This window comes from Aptenodytes patagonicus, chromosome 11 (genome assembly GCF_965638725.1).
Source record: "Aptenodytes patagonicus chromosome 11, bAptPat1.pri.cur, whole genome shotgun sequence".
Lineage (NCBI taxonomy): Eukaryota > Metazoa > Chordata > Aves > Sphenisciformes > Spheniscidae > Aptenodytes > Aptenodytes patagonicus.
In genome coordinates, this window is record NC_134959.1 from 24,051,886 (window position 1) to 24,072,639 (window position 20,754).

General features: G+C 52.7%; 2 protein-coding genes across 7 annotated transcripts in view; one reads left to right on the top strand and one right to left on the bottom strand.

Moving 5' to 3' along the window:
• Nucleotides 1-10,018, top strand: part of RANBP10 (RAN binding protein 10) — an 87,476-nt gene extending 77,458 nt beyond the window's left edge. For 5 of the 6 annotated variants that reach the window (XM_076349550.1, XM_076349555.1, XM_076349551.1 and 2 more), the window contains 2 exons: nucleotides 8-119; nucleotides 2,321-10,018. In XM_076349550.1, coding sequence (XP_076205665.1) covers nucleotides 8-119; nucleotides 2,321-2,451 — 243 coding nt within the window. In that variant the 3' untranslated portion in view covers nucleotides 2,452-10,018. The remainder of the gene's footprint in view (nucleotides 1-7; nucleotides 120-2,320) is intronic. The other variant, XR_012996316.1, reaches the window with a different exon arrangement.
• A 2,381-nt stretch (nucleotides 10,019-12,399) lies between these two features.
• LOC143165525 (C-C motif chemokine 3-like) lies at nucleotides 12,400-14,137 on the bottom strand. Its single transcript, XM_076349013.1, has 3 exons — nucleotides 13,891-14,137; nucleotides 13,151-13,256; nucleotides 12,400-12,752 (listed from the first exon to the last, which is right to left on the bottom strand). The coding sequence occupies exons 1-3, from the start codon at nucleotides 13,955-13,957 to the stop codon at nucleotides 12,593-12,595; spliced, it is 333 nt and encodes a 110-aa protein (XP_076205128.1). The 5' UTR covers nucleotides 13,958-14,137; the 3' UTR covers nucleotides 12,400-12,592.
• Between the last annotated feature and the right edge of the window lie 6,617 nt (nucleotides 14,138-20,754).

Below are 20,754 nucleotides of genomic sequence, written 5' to 3' on the forward strand. Positions count from 1 at the left end.
CACGCAGGATGCATTTAGCTTGTTAGCTTACTCAGACCCTTGGAACTGCCCCGTTGGTCAACAGCTGGACCCAATCCAGAGGGAACCTGTGTGTGCTGCTCTTAATAGTGCTATATTGGGTAAGGCCTGGTTCCTATGTGAGCGCTACCCACTGGACATACCTGCTGTCAAGGGCTGTCCTGTGGCGGGCAAGCCTGTGAGTGTTAGGAAATGTTCAGAAATACTTGTGTTTAGCTTTTGCCTCCCTTTCTGTTGCTGGGGACTGACAGGGCAGCGATGCAGGAGGGGAGGCAGGAGGGAAGCCTGCAGAGAATGGATCCTCCTGATCTGATCTTCTTTTGACTCCCTTTCTTGTGTCTTCCTCAATGCTGCTTCCAAGGATGCTCCTCGGGATTTTCTTCCCCTGCTTACTGAGGAAGCCAAGATGTCTTCGATACATTTCCTGCCCCTCTTCCTTCTTGCTCCGAACCCACCTGAATCAGTTCACTGGCATTAGCAGGGCTCTTTTCCATGCTGTTTGGGTTGACAGAGTTTTGTCCTGGCATCATCCTGCTTTCTGGTGGGGAATGCAGTTGCTCTGTTGCAGCAGCTCGTAAGTGAAGCCAGTTTCCCTAGTGTTGGCTTTAAAGCAGAGGGAGGCCATAAATCCAGTTACCTTTGTGGTCATGTTGGACACACAGAGTTGAATGCGTCTGTCTTCCCTTCAAGCATTGCCTCTGCATGTTCCCATCGTGTGCTATGCCTGCTAGAGCCCAGAGAGCCTGGCTGCCTGCAGTCCAGTGTTGAAATCGGGGCTGTGGTAATGGTCCAGCCCTGTTGCTCTTTCCCTTCTGGTCCTAACTGTGCTGAGAGGACCCTGCTCTGTGCAGAGATCTGGTTATAGGTTGGTTTTCTTCAGCTAGCAAGACAGCTCCCCTTTTTCTGATGAGCTTTGCTCCTTGTGTCAGCAGGATGGGTCATGGTTGGATCCAGGTATAAGGAGTCTCTTGCCCTCCTCTGTGTCCTCAGAGCTGAATGTTTATGCCTGCTCTTCCATTTTCCTTAAACAAGCATGTTCCTTGGCCCAACAGCTTGTTGTCATTTACTCTTCTGTCTTGAACGTGGTGTAGTAAATGCAGTAGCTTTCCCTGATGGAAGTCTTGTGCTTGCAATCAATGAGTTGCCATGTCGTTGCTGACCCTCCTGGCATCTTCAGCTACAGAAAATCCCATGGTGGAGAAATGGGTATAGTGATAATGAGGTTATGGCCTGCCACCGGTCTGCAAGAAAGGGATTGTTTCATTCTAGGCAGGGCCCTCGATCCTGTCACCAGACCGTGCACATGCTGTGTCATTGCTCAGATAACTTCACAGGACACTCCCCGGTCTGGGTTAGCTCAGTCCATCCACAGCCGGCCACACGCTGTCCGCTGGGCAGCTTCTCTGTCTCGGAAACCCATGCTTGACTCTGTGCACAGTCTAGCTCACTGTGCCCAGACGTATTTCCTAGTGGGTCTGTGCATCTCTTGTTGAGTGTGCCAGAAGGAGATTTAGAGATTATCTTCTGGGGAAGGAACAGCTTGATGGACAAACCTGTGAGGGCTCCTGTTCTGTCTGAGTAAAGGAACAGAAATTATATGGTTTGGGAAGGAGAGTCCCTTCCCCTGACAGTCTGCATGGGCAGGTGTCCAGCAGCGTGGCTCAATTCAGCCGTTGTTTGTCCAGTGCTTGAGGAGCACAGACAAGTTGCTGAGGGGTGTCACCAGGGAGACGTGAAAGATGGTGTCTGGACATGCTTTGTCACACAGGTCACAAGACACCTTTGTCTAGCTCAGCTGAAGATTCCCTCTTGCATACATAGCAAACATGAAGTTGAAAAGAAGCAGTGACCAGTGAGTGAGTTTGTCTAGAGCTTGGACTACTGTATAGACTTGCACACGTGGGAGAGATGGAGAGGATGCCTCTCACTTGGTACCAATTTCTCCTGCCTTTCCTTATTCTTCCATGCTTTGATCTCTCATGCTTTGAGGGTTTTCTGGCAGACACTGAGGCAGCAGGAGCTCCACTGCCTTTTTCTTGCTCTGGCCACCACAGCAGCACTTTCTCAAAGGCCCCGTTGAGCTGTGGCCCCACATGGGACGTGTCACGGGTGGTGGGGTGTGCGGAGGAGCAGCGGTGCAGAGCCAGCATTACTCAGGAGTAGCTTCCTTCCAGACCCAGCATCTTCTGTCAGGGATGCTGGGCTTGGTGCCCAGGTGGGACTGAGAAGGACCGGAGTGCAGGTGAGCTGGTGCGCAGCCAGGACACCTCTTCTAAACAAATTTCTTTTTTTGCCCCCACAGAATCTCAGAACCTGCCAAAGCAGCCCCCGCTGATGCTTGCCCTGGGCCAGGCCTCGGAGTGTTTGCGGCTCATGGCTCGCGTGGGCTTGGGCTCCTGCTCCTTTGCCAGAGTAGACGACTATTTGCACTAGCCACCAGAGCAAGATGGAGTTGACATCGTTGAGTGCTGCCCTTCACCCTCCGTTGCTGCCACTCTACACCACCACCTCGTTTGATAGCCTGACCTCCTTGCCACCAACACCCCCTCTAGCACACACACACACACACACTGCCTGTGAAAGGATTGAGTGAGTCCCACTGTGTGGCTATTCCTGACCCCAGGAACGACTGGCAGATCTTACGTGTCTCTCTGCCATTGCTGCGGCTCCAGCGGCACTCAGTATTTCGCTGGTTATTCTAATGTAGCGCCTTCCGATGTAGGGATTTCTCTTTATTTTGATTTGAGTTGTTTCTCATGGATCCACCAGTATTTTATCTGGAGAGTTTTACTGAGATGGTTTCTGCTGATTTACTGAGGAAGCTCATCAAGTTGGTGACAGCTTGTTCTTTTCTTCCCTTCTCCCTCCATCGTGCACATACATCTTCTGTGCTAGTTATCTGAACTCTTCTCGCAGTGGCAGTTCAGAGGGATTTTTTTTTTTTTATTTTATTTGAATCCTGTTTATTAAAAAGGTCTCTTCCACCTCCACAAAGTCATTGATGTATTTATTGCCCACAGGCTCGGTCCCAGCCATACACATCATATAACCCCGCAGGAAACCTGGTGAGGTAGGTCCTGTCACGCACTAATGATGGGGGCTGGAGGAGCTTGGTCCTTCATGGTGCATGCCTCTCTAAGAGCACAAGGCTCTCAAACGCTTGTCTTTGTGAGTGGGAAGAGTGGAAGACTTGACATTGCCTGTGTTAGTGGCTGCACTGTAGAAGCATCTCACAGCCCTGAGAAATAGGTAAATCCAGCTCTCACAGCAGCTAGAGGGACAGGACTGACGAATATGAAGTCATCTACCACTGTATTGGTAGAAGCAGGTCATGTTAGCCTGCAAGAAACATCTGTGGGTGCTGCCCGGTTGGGCTGTCAGTTTTTGTGTTAAATCACAAATCCCCCTTTTTCTCCATACAGGAGGGCTCTGTCACTAAGGCACAAGAATAATAGTATTTACCTGACCCCTCCACGTAACACTGATCTAAATGAGCACTTCTAAATTTTGGAAGTGTCTTGAGAACACTAGTGTGAACTGTGCTCACCCTTGCAGGTTGCACATGCCAAGATCAGGTTGCGGTTAGGGTCAGTACTAGCTTTGTAAGTTCTGAGCCGGTCGGAAGGGAGCAGCAATGTTTCTTTAAGGATTACTAAGAAAATTATTTTAGTTTCAGGTCCCAAAAGCGACCAGCAAGGATCTGTGGGTGAGTAACCTCCGAGTAAGAGGGACTAATGTGTCACTGCTGCAGTATGCATCAGGCCCAGGGACTCAAGTGCTGCTAAGCTTTTGGCATTCAAACCATCTGCCTCTAAGTGTTTCTGAGCGTGTACTTTGAACTGGTGAGGCCGTGTAGCAGGACCGCATGCTTTGCATCCGCTGGTGTACCATTAGGAGGCTTCAGGTTCAGTCTGGCTGCATGGGAGGAACTGTAATTCTGCACCAAATGAATTTTAGGTCAGTAGCTCTGAGGAGGACCCAGGGGAGCTCAGATCCAACGTGCATTTTACTGCTGTTCTTGAATTGGTTTTATTTTGGAGGGCTCAATGAAAGATGAACAGATTGTGTTGAAGTTTGCCCTTAAAATGGAGGTTAGTCTCTGCCAGGGCTTCAAGCAGCAAGAGAGCTTGTGTGCCACTGAAGAAGGGAAGGTGGTGTGTGAGCTCTGTGCAGTAGCCCAGAGCCTTAAGGATTTGCTGCATTTGAAGGCTTGATTTGCAGCTGGAACATGAAGTCTGAAATCAAGGCAGAGCAGGGGGGCAAGTGTCCCCTGTGGCAGTGAATGTGCAGATGGTGTTGGAGGTGGTTGGGAATGCCTGTCGCTACCTTTTGGTGAAGGTTTTGAAGCAGTGCTAGAGCCGTGGTGGTCTAAGAAAACAGGCAACACGAGGTTTAGAGATGGAGGAGATATTTTTATTAGATCAACTCGTATAGTTGAAAAAAAGCAGAAGGAGCTCAGCATACCAAAGCCTTTCTTCTGGGCAGACAGAAATAGAGGTCTGCACTAAGCAGAATAATTTAACTTGCAAATCTGGGGCTTCTGTTTCAATTCTGGGGAACAGCTCATGTGCCTGGAAGCTCATCTATTGATTTTCAACTCTGCTCGTTGTCCTAGTGATGGATATTACCCCAGCCCGCAGTTGTTACCTCGCTGCAATTGCAGAGACACTTTAACTCAGTGGGCAGGCTTCCTCGCTGGAGCCTCTGATGCTGGACCTGCCGGGCTGCCCAGCCTAACCCATCGTGCCCCAGTGCTGTTGCTGAACTTGAGGCAGCATATGAGCTTGCCCTAGTCAGAGATTCTTCTGCAGGCTCTCCATTTCTTAGACCCAGGCTTAGGGCACACTGATGGGCTGATTGTGGGTACTTAGGTTGGAAATACTCTAGTACCTGGCTTTGCCTTTCACGTTTGACGACTTCCTCTGCTGTTGGTCACCGTTTAGCTTGCTGCTGTCTGGCTGCAGTCGGACCTGTCTCTCATCTTTGTAGGAACACCATCTTTATCTCTTTACAAGTTTTCTTTGTTCCTTCTCTTTGTGTTTCCTTTAAGCCAAGTCTCTTTGTCATGTGTCATATTAATGCCCCACTTGGTCTCTCAGCGAAGCTGTGCTGACTATCCTAGAGCATTTTTTTTTGTTTTGGTTTCCCTTTCACTACAAAGAAAACAAGAGATGCTCCTAGATACCTGGTTATTCTGGTGCTGAGAAACGCATGATGGGATGGTCTCTCTGGCTTCTCATGGAGACCATCCCTGTGGTGGAAACCATCTTGCTGTTGTGTCAAGGTTAGTGCTGGGAGGCCACACTCTTAATGATGATTAATTGCATGTAGCAGGGCGGAGTCACTCTCCCTGCCCCTGACAATGTGCATCACATAGTGGCAGTAGATCCCTGTAGACTAGACAGCAGCGATGCTGTCCACTTCTTGCACTCGCCAGCTCTTGTACCTGGTATCCTGATTCTGGTTTTTGGGGAGTGCAAAGGCTTTTCTGCTGTGACTTATCTGTCCCATACCTGTTGCTTGGGTTTTTTTCATTTCAGGTGTTCTTGTGGTTTCACTAGTGGTTTCTGCTTGTTGTGCTCAGATTCTGATTAACATGGTCATGACTCAGTGTGGGGAAGAGAAATGTGTTTGCAGTGTGTGGTGGAGGTATAGGCTTCAGCCTACCACTGATTCATAGATGAGATTTCTGACTTGGTTTTCCCAGGTTATTTTTCAAAGCCTCTTGGTCTTTGAGTGTCCCTGGCTGCCTCTTGATGGTTCATGTCAGCTGAGCCTTGCTTTGAATTGTTGTGGTCATTTTAAAAAACGGACAAGAATTAAATTGAATTGAGGTTGTTAACTTTGAATGTGGTTGTACACCTAACCAGAGGCTTTGTGCAGTTTAAAAATTACTTTTACAAAAGTGATTTGGGATTTGTTATTCCAAGTGCCTCATGCTTTGCTCAGAAACAGATGAGCTAAGAACACCCCAGCTGAGGCTCTGCTTCACCTGGGCAGTCCCTCACAGTGTCACTTCTCCCAGGAGTCCTTCAGTAAAGCCATGTAAACGATTGTGTAGCCCGTAGTAGAAACTGCTGGCTTCCCATTTCTTGGTGAGGGTGAGCAGGTCTCAGCTATGGCCCTGCATTACAACGCTGATGGCATTGGATATAGGACTTCCATCACATGAGGTTGACGTGTAGGTTGCTCTCTGCTGGGCTGACTTCAGATCCTAGAAGGTTTTCCAAACCACAGCCAGAGACTGCTCACAGGCAGCATTTCTCGCCATGCAGCCCCAAGAGAGGCTTTCTAGCTGTGGCGTCCTTCCCAGCACCTGTGAAATGCTGCAGCTGTAGCAACTAAAACTCTTCCAGCTCTGCCGTGGCTACACAATCATAGGGTCTCAGCTCTCAACTGATCAGTCCGGTGTCACCACCAAAGAGCTGTAATCAACCCAGTGGGAGGCACCTTCCAGCTCTGTACTCTGGACACCAGCCACTCCACCTGCCTTCCTCAAACTCAGCATTGCGGCAAGGGCCTCTCAGAAGGATAACATTTCACAGGGACCTGGTGGAAACCTGCTTTCAGGGGCAGTGAACTGCAGCCCTGCACATCATGGGCTTTGGTTTTGAGCCTGTTAACATTTTGGGAACTCCAGACCTAGAGCCTTGGTTAAAGTGTCCTTCAGTGGTTCTGTAGAGTTCTTCATGGAGCTGAATTCCATCACCAGGTTTTTCTCACCATGGACTGGGGTTCGTGCTGTCCCCACAAGCAATGAGTGGGAGCGGTAACATGGGAGAACTTCAGAGTGAGATGAGGGATCGATTCGAGAGTTAGAGGCATCGGAGTAGCTGGGATAAGTGTTTCTGGGAGGTGTATCCACCTTGCACTCCAGCCTCTGACCATCTTAGTAGCCTCTGCTGGATGCATTCCAGTTTGTGGACATCTCTCCTGTACCAGGGGAGCCGATTCTTGTTCCTCTTGGTTCCCCTTGTTTCTTTTGGAACCATCTTGTTCCAGATGATTCCTCTTGCTGCTCTGTGATCCTATCCTGGCAGGTGTTTAACAAAAGCTGATTCAAGACTTACAGGCTTGAGTGAGCTCTCAGTGAAGCTCTCCTGTGAGCGTGGAGGGCAGCAGTCTATTTCCCATGCATCCTTAGATGTGCTCTCAGAGCCAGCTTGTCTTGGGAAAACTTCTCACTGCTACTAGGTCTCCCTTCTTGCTCCTTTGCCTCCCACAATCCCAGTATTCTCCCACCTGTGTGACCACCAGAAGTGGTACCTGCAGTATTTGGCGCTGCAGGAGCTGCTTTGGGACCAGGGTCAGCTCTGTGGCCCGTGCCAACAACGCGTTTGTCGAGCATGGACATGGCAACTCCAGCTGCTCTTCCTGGGCTTGCTTCTGCTGCACTGGCCTAAAGGGGCAGATCTGTGTGGGACGATCCCTTTTTGTCACCGCACAGGATCCCGTCAGCCTGCAGCTGGGCTGGCTGTAGCACTTCTGCTGTTCTTTTGGAGTCTGGTTAGAAATGAAGGCTTTGCTTGTGGCCAGCAGAATGGAGAGGGACCTCCAGAGCGAAGCACTGGGCACGCGGCATCCAGCTGTTGGGGGAGGTTGTCCGGTGGCTGCTCTCCCTCCCCTCCACCCCCCCACGTGTACCAGAACTGTAGCTCGTTGCTTTGGGGTACTTGGAAGATGTGTGGTTGTTGGTGCTATAGCCCGTTTCGATTTCCAACGTCCTGGTGGTGCTCGCCGTGCTGCTGCCAACCTGATTCAGACACCAGGAGATGCGGCTGCGACTGGTGTGGAGAATGGGCCCCTTCGGGAGTATCGCTCCTCGTGGTTGCATACACCTAGGATTTTTCCATCTGCTTCTTTATTCCTGCTGGTTTTTTACAGTGACATCTTTACCTGTCCTCAAGCTGTGTCCTTATTTTTCACGTAGTCTTATTAAGGCATCTTTACCATTTTTTAAATAACTTTGTTCTTGAGGCTCCCTTGAACAACTGGAACAAGTGGAGCTGGTCTAACTAGCTCTGGGGATTGAATTTATTATTTTCCTCCTCAGGCATCAGGCAGGATGAACTGCCTCCTTCTCCAGCAAAGCAAACGTTGTTTGATTGCTGTGATGCTGCTGTGCTTTGGTACCTTAATACTCACGTAGCACATGTTGCTTAGGTGCAAGTTTCAGAGTTCCTTCTGCCGTCGTGAGGTTGATTGAGAAGGTGAACCATGATAGCCAGGCTACGCAGCAGTGTGTAAATGCCATGACGCTACATGGTGCACAACACGGTATTGGGAAGTTCTTTCCGTGAAGAAGCAGTGCACAGTCTTCGACTGCCCCACAGGGCAGCAAGCGGGGAGATCCTTCACGCTTCAGCCCTGGGCGCAGTGAGGCCCCGTGGAGCTGGTCACAGCGTGAGAGAAGGAACGCGTTCCTTGGAAAGGTGGTCTTGGTCCACCCAGGAGTCCCCTTTGCAGAAGGAGCAACTTCCTTCAAACCCTGCCCGTGTTAGAGCAGCCTGAGTGGTGGATCCGGAGGGGAGTAGGTCTCTTGTAGAGAGCTGGTGTTGGGACTCCAGCTGTATATCTCTGTCCCTAGATGTTTCTGCAAAAGGGCCGGAGGGGGACATGACAGGGGACGTGTGCTGCGTGCTGCTGGGACCCTTCTGCCCCAGAAGAATGAGCGATGGAGGGAACTGCAGTGCAGCAGCTCTTACTCGGAGCCGACAGCTGGCTGTGAGCCACGTCCTGTCTGCTGTGTAGGTCAGAGAGCTGGAGGAGGTGTTGGCGGGGTGTGCGCGGGGGGAGCTACAGCAGATTTGGGGAGGAAAGGGGAGTGGTTGAGAGCCTGGAGGCCTCTTCCAGAGGAAGCACTAGCTGCTCTCCACCGTCCTTCCCTGCGACAAGAGGTGGCAGGTGATGGATGAGTGAACGTGGCGTGTCTGTCCCTCTCCCTGCATCCCACACCAGAGCTCAGAGCCTGCAGCCTTGAGCTGTAGCAGTGCCCGGCAAGCCGAGGGTTCATCCAGGCTTGAGGAGCACACGTCCCGTCAGCTGTTTTGTTTCCAAGAGGGAGGCTTAACTCTCTCCTGCTCGCAAGAAGCTGAGTCCTGTGTGGGATTTACACTCACATCGCCGCAGAAACATTCCTGGAGGCCATGCAGACCTCTGCTCCTTGTTGAACTTCCCCTGGCCAGGCAGACACCTTTTCTCTGGTCACTCCACTTTGGTCCAGGCACGTGCTCTGACCCTTTTGTTTGGGAGGGCTTTAGCTGCATCCTTCCACAGGGAGGGAGCACAGAGGGTTTTTGCAGGCTGGGCTTCTCACAACCTCAAACTTGGAGAAAGGAGAAGCAGCAGCGGCTCTGGGGATAATCAGAATTTTAAAGAAAATTTTAAAAATACAAGTGTGGTGACTCTTCCAGACCAAGGACTCTGCACGGGCGTTTGATTGGGATTGTCTCTCTCGGTCCTACCTGTGCACGCTCTTCGTGGCTCTCCAGCCAGGGGAGGCAGGAGGAGGCTGCCGGCACCTGAAGCTCTTGCACGCAACCTGTTTGGCGGTGCAAGCCCCAGGACCTACCCACCACGCAGTTAACTCTCTTCTGCTGGTTGCTCAAAACTCAGGTATGAAATGCTCGGCTGGAGCGTGGGGTGCGAGGTCTTTGCAGGTTTCCAACCAGCCCTGGAGGAACGGCCGCCGTTGGGCTGCAACAGAGCAGATCTCCCTCTGCCGCTCCAGACTTCTCATCGCCTTTGGAGGGGGTTTATTCTCCTCTTTGGTACAACATCGGCTAAATGGACATTACACAAATTGTGCACATTGGTTCAGTCTAAGCTTAGTATTTGTGAATTAAGTTATCTGATGCTTCGCATGAAAACTTCAAAAAGGGGAAGGGGGGGATTTTAACTGAGAAAAAGCCTATGAAAATATACTGGAAATATGGTAAATCGACGTTCTGCTGTATATTGACAGAATTATTTTTATTAAAATACACATCCATGTGCAAGAGCTAGCGTGGAGCCGTGTGCTTTGTCAGTCTCTGCTCGCTGGAGTTGCGCTGGGGAAGGCGAGCGGCGGAGCCGGCGCAGGCGGCAGCTCGTGTCCCCTCCGACACGGGATGGGGTCCGGCCCTGCCGGAGCGGGGCTGCCTGCCCGCGGGCAGCCGTCGGGCAGGGCGGGGGGGGGGGGGGGGTTAGCGCAGCGATGCCCCACGGCTGGGGAGGCATCAGCCCTGGGACCGCTCGGTGGAAGGAGCCGGGCTCTGCCCAACGAGGATGAGCTGGCTCCAGGATCAGTTTTCCCCGTCCAGGGGTGAGCAGGCGCCAGCAGAAGCGTGTCCCTGTCATTACGCAGGTCCCTTGGCGGTCAGGGCAGGCCCTTGGCTCGGGCATTGCTGCCTCACATACAATTATTAGAGGGAAACAAGCAATTATCGCTAAGGCTTTCAGGTAAGTCCTACCCAGGGTATTTAAGGGGCAGTTCATGATGCAGCAGCTGCTGACACCTATATGTATATATTTCTGCTGACGTCTATATGTATTTCTGCTATTTCCGCTATGTATTTTCTCAGCGTAGCAGAAAGCATGTGATGGCTGTTCTACAGAACTTCTTATGAAACAGCTTCTCCCGCAGTTGCTGAGCCCTGCCAGAAACGGTGGAAAAGCGATGCTTCCAGCGCACGCTTGGGATTGATCTGCCCCGAGGGCAGACCCTGGAAATTTTCAATCGGCGCCCTTTTGTCATGGACCACCTCCTGCATCGTGGGTCCTGATGCCATGCGTTCGGTAACGTTCCCACCTGGCAGCAGCTCCCAAGAGTGGTCCCCGAGCAGGAGGTCCCTGGGGTCTGGATGAGTCCTGAACATCACCGCAACTCCATTCCCCGTCACCCAAAACAGGCCATCGATTGGTAAAATCCTCAGGAATAACGCTGGCGTGCCCAGTGGAGTGTGGTTTTATTTTGTTAATGAAGGGATAGAGACTAGTAAAATCGTAATAATGATTTTTTTTGCATCAGGGGCTGCTCTGTAATATGGGCAGATGGCATTTGTCCCACACTTTCATCACCACCTTTCTCATAGAGGGTGTGATGTGTCGTCCCCATAATATTCCTGCATGATCTGCTGGTCTTCCTCAAGGTTTTCACCTCTTGTTGGCCATAGCATCTTGTAACACCTTTCGCATCTTGTCAACACAGCTCTTTTTGCAGGTCAGAAATTTCCGGATTAGCTGCGTGCCATGACAAGAATTGCTTTTTCTCCTTGCGCATCGTGTTGTCCACTTGCAATGTTCTGGTTGTGGGCCTACATGATTTTGATTTTCAGTGGTGTTTAAAAAAAATGGGGGAAATAATCTTTGCAACCCTCCCATTCGGGTGATTGGGGAAGGCTGCTTAGTAAGTAAAATGTATAAAGAGTCTCTGAAATACGGACTGGGGGTGTCTATCCACGAGCTTACCACCTTGTATGGCTACTTGCACATCCATTTTTTCTTTCAGAAGACAACATGGCCATCATAGCCCTCGGTGTTACGTGCTGCGAAGGCGTAGCCCTGGAACTTGGTGTCTATGAACAGCCGAGCACAATCCGCGAGACGTTTGTCCCCCAAAATCTGATTCTGCTTTAGCTTTCCTTTCCACCACTCCCTCATCCCATGGTGCTTATGATTCGTGGGCAAAAATATCATTTGGGATGTTTTTTCCTGTCCTCTGCCTGCATTCGATATCCTAGAAAATACAGCCCTGCCCTGTCTTCTAATCGTGAGCATGAAACACTGATGAAGCTTCAGGTTGAGGATCAGTCCGTGGCACTTACCGCATTTCTTGCCTTCACCTTTCTGAGGTTTTCCCGTGTACGCTTTGCACCTCTCCCATGAAACGATGGACCATCGGCCTGGTGTTATCGGCTGGGGGCCCGTGCTGCTCCCACCCCTCCCCAGCCCTGCAGAGGGTCTGCAGCCGGGGCAGCTCTTCTCCTGCCCGGCTGAAGGGGATTGTGTCCTCACCCTCCTGGCACTGTGGACATCGTTTTTCATCTCCCTCGCTTGTTTTGCAGTGGCCACCAGCATATTTGGAGGCTGACAAGGGTATTAAGGGTTTGGCAGATCAGTATCTTCTCCCTGAACCCTCCACTCCCGACCGCCTAATTCTGGAGCGCCTGCAAAGCCTGTGGGGCTGAGAGCGTGCTGTATAGCATGCTGTATAGCCTCACCTATGGGTCCTTGACCTGGCCCCACTATCACGTTCCCAACGAGGCACGCTGTGACCAGGCACATTTTGCTCCAAGCCTGGAGAAATATGTGCTCGTGGCAAAGGGGTTTTTCGGTCACACCACACCCCGGGCTTGAAGGATCTGCTCCTTGGGCTGAATAATCAGGAAAAATTCAAAGAACTTGTGGAAATGAGTCTTTATTATAAATATTTGCTCCACTGGGCACATCCTGGCAGGGCAGTGATGGCGGGAGGGACTCGGTGGCCGGCTGCTCCATGCTGCTGTGACACCCGGTCCCGCTGGGGTACAGGCTGGCTCTGCCTGCGGCACCAGCGCCCATGGCCATGGGACCCTTTGGAGAAGTGCCGTGAGCGTCATCTGCTCCCTCCGGAGACGGGAAGACTGGATGTGTGGGTAGGACTGTGGATGGCAGAAGGAGATTTCAATTTTTTCCTTTGAAGCTTTTTCATGGCTCTTTTCACCCAGGGCTTCTTGGGGTCAGTGCAGATCTCGGCACCGGTGGCAGTCACAACCCTGCAGTGAGAAAGTGAGGAAAGAGAGTGAAAACGTGAACCATGAGCTGTTCCCTTCCCATGCACTACTCCTTCCCTCCCTGTGTGCAGCCCCATCCTGGGTGGAGGCTTGGAGCCATCTCCAGGAGCCCCTGCCCTCCTCCTCGGGCTGACGGTGCATGTCTGAGTCTTCCCAGACCACCGGCATTAGCAGAAAGCACCAAAACCTATTTTTTCCCCCCCTCTGCCCATTCCACAGAGCTACTTTCCTACCACAGCCCCCCCCCCAGGCACGTGCTCCCAGCTGGGACCGGGCTGTCTGCGGGGCAGGACGGGATGGGGGGAGCTGCTCTAGCTCCCAACCGTGACGCCGTGCTGGGGGGGGGGGGGGGGGGGGAGGCAAACCCCGGGGGTACTCACACAACTGCAGGCAAGGAGCAGTCGCTGGGCATCTCATAGAAACTCTGCACGTGTCGGACGGGTTTCTGTGCGTACTTGAAGCAGCATTCGATGGGCGTGATGTGGGCTGTGAAGGGAAGGGAGAGACGTTGTGAACACCCTTGGCAGCATTTTGCAACTAATTGCAATGACACCGCAGGATATCGAATACAGGATGGAGGCTGTGGAGCCCCTCAGCAGCTCCCACAGCGTCCCACGGCAGGGATTCATTTCCCTTCATGGCAGCAAGCACCAGACTGGGAAATGTGGACAGCGGTGGGCAGGGGAACGGCGTGGGACCCGGCATCCCACAGCCCGCATTGCTGCAGCTGCCAAAGTGCACAGTGAGGTTGGGGGACGAGGTTTTGGGGGTTTCCAAGGCGGGGGCACAACTTGCAAGGTGTTTTGGGAGGCTCCAAACAGCTGCACGTGCTCCCCCCCTCCAACCACTTGCTCATCCAGCTGAGACCTGGGGAATGGCTACCAGAGTCTCCTCCAAGTTCCTGCAGCACCTCCCCAGGGCCGGCTTTGCTGAGGCCACCCAGCACCCTCTCCATCCTTCCCTGCACCCCAGGACGTGCCACCCTGCACCAACCAGGGGGTTGCTCCTCCTGCCAGCAGCACCGTCCCTGCTGGGGTTTCATGCCTGACCTCCCCAATGGGATGTCCCCAGTGGGGACCCCGAGCCCTGACCCGCAGCGGTGGCCCACGAGGTGCCTTACCTGTGGCACGGTGCAGGGAGAAGGTGAGGAGCAGCATGAGCAGCAGGACCGTCCTTGCAGCGAGCATGGTGGCTGCCTGAGGGCTCTTCCTCCGTCCTGCTTTGTGCCACCCTGCCCGGTGTCTGTGGCTTTGGCTCTCGGCGCACCATTATTTATCCTCTGCATGCCACCCACTTTAACCGCTTTTCCAAAAATTTCAGACATGTTCTAAGAAACCTCTTCCCAGGGAGAAGGGGATTTCTGTCGTTGTTTATTTTGGGGGCACATCCAGCAGTGGGTGGAAGAGGCCGAGGAACAAGGCAGTCACTTCTGCTTTCTGTGGAAGAGCTGTGAGGGGTTTCTAGGAGGCTTGGGAGGAACTGAAATTTACCCAGGAAAGCAAATTAAAAACAACTTTCTGTGAGGCAAGACATCACGTCTAATGCTTGCCTGTTTATTTCTGACAGGAGCGACAACTCAAAATCTCTGAGCAGGAACAGGTCATTGATAGGTTTAGCTGGTTTGCCTGAGTCATCAAAGGCAAGTGTGTAATGAGTCCCCTCCAAACCAGCCTCCCCCGTCACCCTGGCCATGCCAAGGGCACTGGGTTAGGCAGTGAAGCACTCGGGATGGGGTGGGGTGGGGTGGGATCTTGTCAGGCAGAAAAAGCCACACTGGACCGAACTAGGAGGGACTCCAGAGCAGGGGGTGGCAGAGGTGCTTTTGGTGGGTTCAGGAGACTTTATAGAAGGGGAAGAAGTGGGGCAACCGCAGTGGGGTGTCTGAGGAGAGTCTGGGTCTTATCCAGAGTCTGAGCCCAAGCATTGCCTTTGCCTCCCACACCGGCGATGGGATCGAAATGAGAAGGTCAGAGGGATGGAGGCTTGTGGTCATCAGTGCACAGACGGGTCATTTCTGCAGGGAGATGGGACAAACCCTACCACAACCCCAAGAGAGTCATGCCAGACCCCAGAGAGGACCCCGAGGGCAGGAGGCGCGGGTGGCACAGACCCCGACGGCAGCACCACGGAGCACTGGTGGACATCAGCCCAGCTTCCACGCAGAGATCTGCTCCCCGGGAAGGCAAGATGCAGCTGTGGTCTGCGTGTGAGGAGGGGGTGAGGAGCCAGAGGGAACCCATGTGGGATGATGGTGAGTGGGAGCACGGGAGGGGACCTGGCTGTGGTTTGGGGATGAGGCAAGCCAGGACTTCTCGGAGGAGAAGGAAGGTGGAAACGGACCTCCTTGAAGATTCTCTCATGTTTGCGCAACTTCTCTGGAATAAGAAAGGAGAAGGAAACAAATCAAATGTGCTGATGACTCTGGTTTGGAAGATGTGGTCTGCAGGACATGGGGTCTGGTGGCCTGGCACAGCAACAGAGTGACCTTGCGGAGAGCTGGGCATGGCACCGCTGGTTTCTAATGTCACTTTCCCCAGGAAAGGGCTCTGCAGGAAGAAAACACCTGATACACAGCTCCTGAACCCCCCTCCTGGACCGGTGGGTTCCCTCCGGCTCCTCACCCCCTCCTCACATGCAGACCACAGCTGCATCTTGCCTTCCCGGGGAGCAGATCTCTGCGTGGAAGCTGGGCTGATGTCCACCAGTGCTCCGTGGTGCTGCCGTTGGGGTCTGTGCCACCCGCCCCTTCTGCCCTCGGGGTCCTCTCTGGGGTCTGGCATGATTCTCTTGGGGTTGTGGTAGGGTTTGTCCCATCTCCCTGCAGAAATGACCCGTCTGTGCATTGGGATGCAGTGTCTGCATCCCCCCCCCCCCGGCTCTCCCACCTTCCCTTTTGCAGCTCCTACCACGTCCCCGATGTACAGACCCTCGAGCCCAACAAGACACCAGGGTCACATCACCCCCTAGATGTCAATTAAAAGCGAAGGGCTGTAATTAAGGGAAAAACTGAGCTAATGGCTTTTTCCAGCCAGCATCTCCTCACACAGAAGACCCCATGTGCCAAGCTCTGAGCTCCCTTTTCAGGCTTGTCTGAGGCACGTGGTCACTCCTCCTTTCCCCTAGCTAAATAATCCTGTCCCCAGTCCCACCAGAAGTGTTAGTAGATGCCTCCACTGTCTGCTCTTCATAAAGCAAATCAGTGCATGTGGAGTTGAAGGCCTGGAGAGGCCCCCTGAGGTTCTCAGGAGGACCGGGATTCCCTCTGTCCCCCTGCCCCAGCAGTGGACCTTTGGGCTTGGCTTTAGTCTTCTCCAGCCCCTTCAAAACTGCCGTGCCCGGCGACCTCTCGGGCCATCCCCCCCGGCGGCACAGCCTCTTCTCCAGGTGTGGAGCTCCAGGACCTCCCCCAGATTTGCCTGGTTAGGCAAATGCAAAGGCAAGCAGCCATCTGTGTAGAGAGAGGAGGAGGGACGGGCTGTGCACATGATTTTATTGGTGTCCAGACCAACGGCAACCTCACTACAACTTATAATGGAATACAAACGTTTTGACTGAGGAAAAACCTTACTTTAGAAATTAAAATGGGTAGGCATGGGCAAAAAAACAATGTAGAGATGGGAAATATTTTCTGACTCATACAACGTTTTATTTTTTGAGTGGGTAATCATAAATCATAGTTTAACAGGGTATGTGAATCCTCTACATATGATAAATGCCAAAGAAAATGGAAGAGCACAAGCCACTTGCACACTGGGGATGCTGGTCCCTGACACTGACGCCAGCAAAACCCTCTCTGGAGGAAGCCTTCATCACCATCAACCACGGCCAAAAAGGCAAAGGCGAAACTATAACAATAACCGACTTTCATAAATTCACCAGAGCCTTCTTGCCATGGCTAGGAATAATAGAGTTGGAAAGGGCGATCGTAAATGTGTCGAGGGAGATGATAGTATTACAAACGCAATGGTAGATAGCAAAAAGACCTTATAAACAGAGGTCAGCTCTAGATCTCAAGGGGCGATACAAAACCAGTTAGCATTAGACGATCTATTAGAGGCCAAAGGAGGGGTTTGTGCTCTCATTAACACCAGTTGTCGTTTCTGTGTAGACCAAGACAAAAGAATAGGAACGGACGTAATGACAATCCAAACCCACCTGAAGGTTTTTCATAAAATGGAAAAAAACCCTGCCCTTTGGACGGGTGGGGTTGGACACCAGACATTGGTGGATGGTTTGGAAATGTACTTAAAACGTTGTTCAAATCTGTATGTATAGGGCTAATGGCTATAATAGTAACCTACGTGTCTGTTCAATTAATTATTGGTTGTGCTCAGATTATGTGTCTAAGCAGCGGGCAATTACTCAGCAAGAGATAAAGCTGATGGCAATGCAAATGCATGGGAGAAAAGAAAAAGAAATTAAAGCAGAAGAAAACCAACTCTTTAATATACAAGTATAAAGGCTGCCCTGGGGTCCCACGTGTCTCTGCCGTGTCCATTCTCCGGTTGCATGGACCCTGCTTGGAGGGGATCAGAGGAGCGATGTCTGTGGGGCTGGTCCATTCCCTGTGGGCCTGGGAACCAGAGGTCTCATGGGCAACAGTTTAAAACGCTTCCTCAAGCTGAAGCACCTCCTGGTGCACCCCAGAGACCTCAGCCTGCCTCTTGGTGCCCATGAGACCTCTGGTTCCCAGACCCACAGTGTGTCAGGGTCATCCCTCAGCACTGGATGGGTTTTGCCTCTGCCATGAAAGCATCCCTGGAGGTGCTGCAGCCGAAATCCGGAGCTGGGAGTGACGGCAGCAGGGCTGACAGGGCGGCTGTTGCTCGGGGACTGGCTGGGCCTCATCCAGCTGGAGGCGAGTGATGGCTTTTGCATCACTTGGTTGTTTTTTTTGGTGGTTCTCTTTTTTTTGGTTGGTTGGTTTTCTTCCCCCCCCCCCCCCCTTATTAAACTGCCTCAGGGAAAGGAGGAGGAAGTCGGGGGTGATGTTCAGAGTTATAGCATTTGTCTTCCCAAGTCACCGTTACGCGTGACGGAGCCCTGCTCTGCTGGCAGTGGCTGAGCACCTGCCTGCCGGTGGGAAGGAGTGAATGAATCCCTTGTTTTGCTTTGCTTGCGTGCACGGCTTTAGCTTTACCTATTAACCTGTCTTTATCTCAACCCATGAGTTTTCTCACTTTTGCCCTTCTAATTCTCCTCCCCATCCCAAAACCCTGGTGGGGATCACTGGTGAGCTCCCTGGCACCCCTGGCACGGAGGGGATTTCCATGGCTGTACGTGGGTGAATCCCTTGTCTGCTTCAGCATCCCCTGTCTGTTCTACTTGCCCAGGGAGCTCTGCAGAGAAATCCTTCCTCTGCAGCACGGCTCAGGTACACTAAAGACCTGAGGCAGTCAGACCCACGCATTATGACGGCCGCTGCTAAGAAAAAAAAGGAGGGTAATTGTCATAGGCGATTCCCTTCTGAGGGGAACAGAGGGCCCGATATGCCGACCGGACCCGTCCCACAGGGAAGTCTGCTGCCTCCCTGGGGCCCGGGTCAGAGACATCACTAGGAAGCTCCCTGGTTTGGTACGGCCTTCTGATTACTACCCACTGCTGGTTATACAGGCTGGCAGTGATGAGGTTGCAGAGAGAAGTCCTGCAGCGATCAAAAGGGACTTCAGGCCACTGGGGCGACTGGTTGAAGGGTCGGGAGCACAGGTAGTGTTTTCCTCAATCCCTACAGTGGCAGGGAAGGATACTGAAAGGAGCAGGAAAACACACCTGATCAACGCGTGGCTCAGGGGCTGGTGCCGTCGGAGGAATTTTGGCTTTTTTGATCATGGGGAGGTTTACACGGCACCGGGCCTGCTGGCGGCAGACGGAGTCCAGCTGTCTCACAGGGGAAAAGGATCATGGCTCATGAATTGGCAGGGCTCATTGAGAGGGCTTTAAACTAGGTTCGAAGGGGGAAGGGGATAAAACCAGGCTCACTAGAGATGAGCCTAGGGGTGGCATGCCGATGCTGGGGGTGAAACCGATAGCCCAGCTCAAGTGCATCTACACCAATGCACGCAGCATGGGCGGCAAGCAGGAGGAGCTGGAAGCCATTGTGCAGCGGGAGAGATATGACTTAGTCGCCCTCACAGAAACATGGTGGGGTGACTCTCATGACTGGAGTGCTGCAATGGATGGCTATAAACTCTTCAGAAGGGACAGGCGAGGAAGGAGAGGTGGTGGGGTGGCCCTGTATGTTAGGGAGTGTTTTGATTGTCTAGAGCTCAACGATTGTGATGATGGTACGGTTGAGTGTCTATGGGTAAGGATGAGGGGGAAGGCCAACGAGGCAGATATCCTGCTGGGAGTCTGTTATAGACCACCCAACCAGGATGAAGGGGCGGATGAAGCGTTCTACAAGCGGCTGGCAGAAGTCTCTCAATCGCTAGCCCTTGTTCTCGTGGGGGACTTCAACTTCCCGGACGTCTGCTGGAAATACAACACGGCAGAGAGGAAGCAGTCTAGGAGGTTCCTGGAGTGTGTGGAAGACAACTTCCTGACACAGCTGGTAAGGGAGCCTACCAGGGGAGGTGCCTCGCTCGACCTGCTGCTTACTAACAGAGAAGGACTGGTGGGAGATGTGGTGGTCGGAGGCCGTCTTGGGCTTAGCGACCATGAAATGGTAGAATTCTCAGTTCTTGGTGAAGTAAGGAGGGGGGCCAGCAAAACCGCAACCATGGACTTCCAGAGGGCAGACTTTGGCCTGTTCAGGACACTGGTTGAGAGAGTCCCTTGGGAGACGGTCCTGAAGGGCAAAGGGGTCCAGGAAGGTTGGACGTTCTTCAAGAAGGAAGTCTTAAAGGCGCAGGAGCAGGCTGTCCCTGTACGCCGTAAGAAGAATGGGCAGGGAAGACGACCGGCCTGGCTGAACGGGGAGCTCTTGCTGGGACTCAGGAAAAAAAGGAGAGTTTACCGCTTGTGGAAGAAGGGGCAGGCGACTCAAGAAGAGTACAGGGATCTCGTTAGGTCGTGCAGAGAAGAAATGAGAAAGGCAAAAGCCCAGCTAGAACGCAATCTGGCCGCTGTTGTTAGAGACAACAAAAAAAGTTTTTACAAATATATTAATGACAAGAAGAGAGCCAAGGAGAATCTCCATCCTTTATTGGATGCAGGGGGGAACATTGTCACTGAGGATGAGGAAAAGGCTGAGGTACTCAATGCCTTCTTTGCCTCAGTCTTTAACAGGCAGACCAGTCATCCTCAGGGTACTCGGCCCCCCGAGCTGGAAGACGGGGACGGCGAGCAGGATGAACCCCCCGTAATCCAAGAGGAAGCAGTCAGTGACCTGCTATGCCACCTGGACACTCACAAGTCTATGGGGCCGGATGGAATCCACCCGAGAGTGCTGAGGGAGCTGGCGGAGGAGCTCGCCAAGCCGCTCTCCATCATTTATCAGCAGTCCTGGTTAACGGGGGAGGTCCCGGACGACTGGAGACTTGCCAATGTGACGCCCATCTACAAGAAGGGCCGGAAGGAGGATCCGGGGAACTACAGGCCTGTCAGCCTGACCTCGGTGCCGGGGAAGATGATGGAGCGGTTCATCTTGAGGGCGCTCACAAGGCATGAGCGGGACAACCAGGGGATCCGGCCCAGCCAGCATGGGTTCATGAGAGGCAGGTCCTGCTTGACCAACCTGATCTCCTTCTATGACCAGGTGACCCGCCTAGTGGATGAGGGAAAGGCTGTGGATGTGGTCTACCTGGACTTCAGCAAGGCCTTTGACACTGTCTCCCACAGCATTCTCCTAGAGAAGCTGGCGGCTCATGGCTTAGACAGGTGGACTCTGCGCTGGGTCAAAAACTGGCTGGACGGCCGGGCCCAGAGAGTTGTGGTGAATGGAGTTCAATCCAGTTGGCAGCCAGTCACGAGCGGTGTTCCCCAGGGCTCAGTTTTGGGGCCGGTCTTGTTCAATATCTTTATCAATGATCTGGACGAGGGGATC

What these genes read in the sequence shown, in the direction of transcription:
- LOC143165525 (XM_076349013.1), bottom strand. Translation starts at nt 13,957, where the DNA reads ATGCTCGCTGCAAGGACGGTCCTGCTGCTCATGCTGCTCCTCACCTTC. An exon ending in CTCCCTGCACCGTGCCACAG is followed by an intron (nt 13,257 to 13,890) that starts GTAAGGCACCTC and finishes TTCCCTTCACAG; the next exon opens with CCCACATCACGCCCATCGAA. An exon ending in TGCTCCTTGCCTGCAGTTGT is followed by an intron (nt 12,753 to 13,150) that starts GTGAGTACCCCC and finishes TTCTCACTGCAG; the next exon opens with GGTTGTGACTGCCACCGGTG.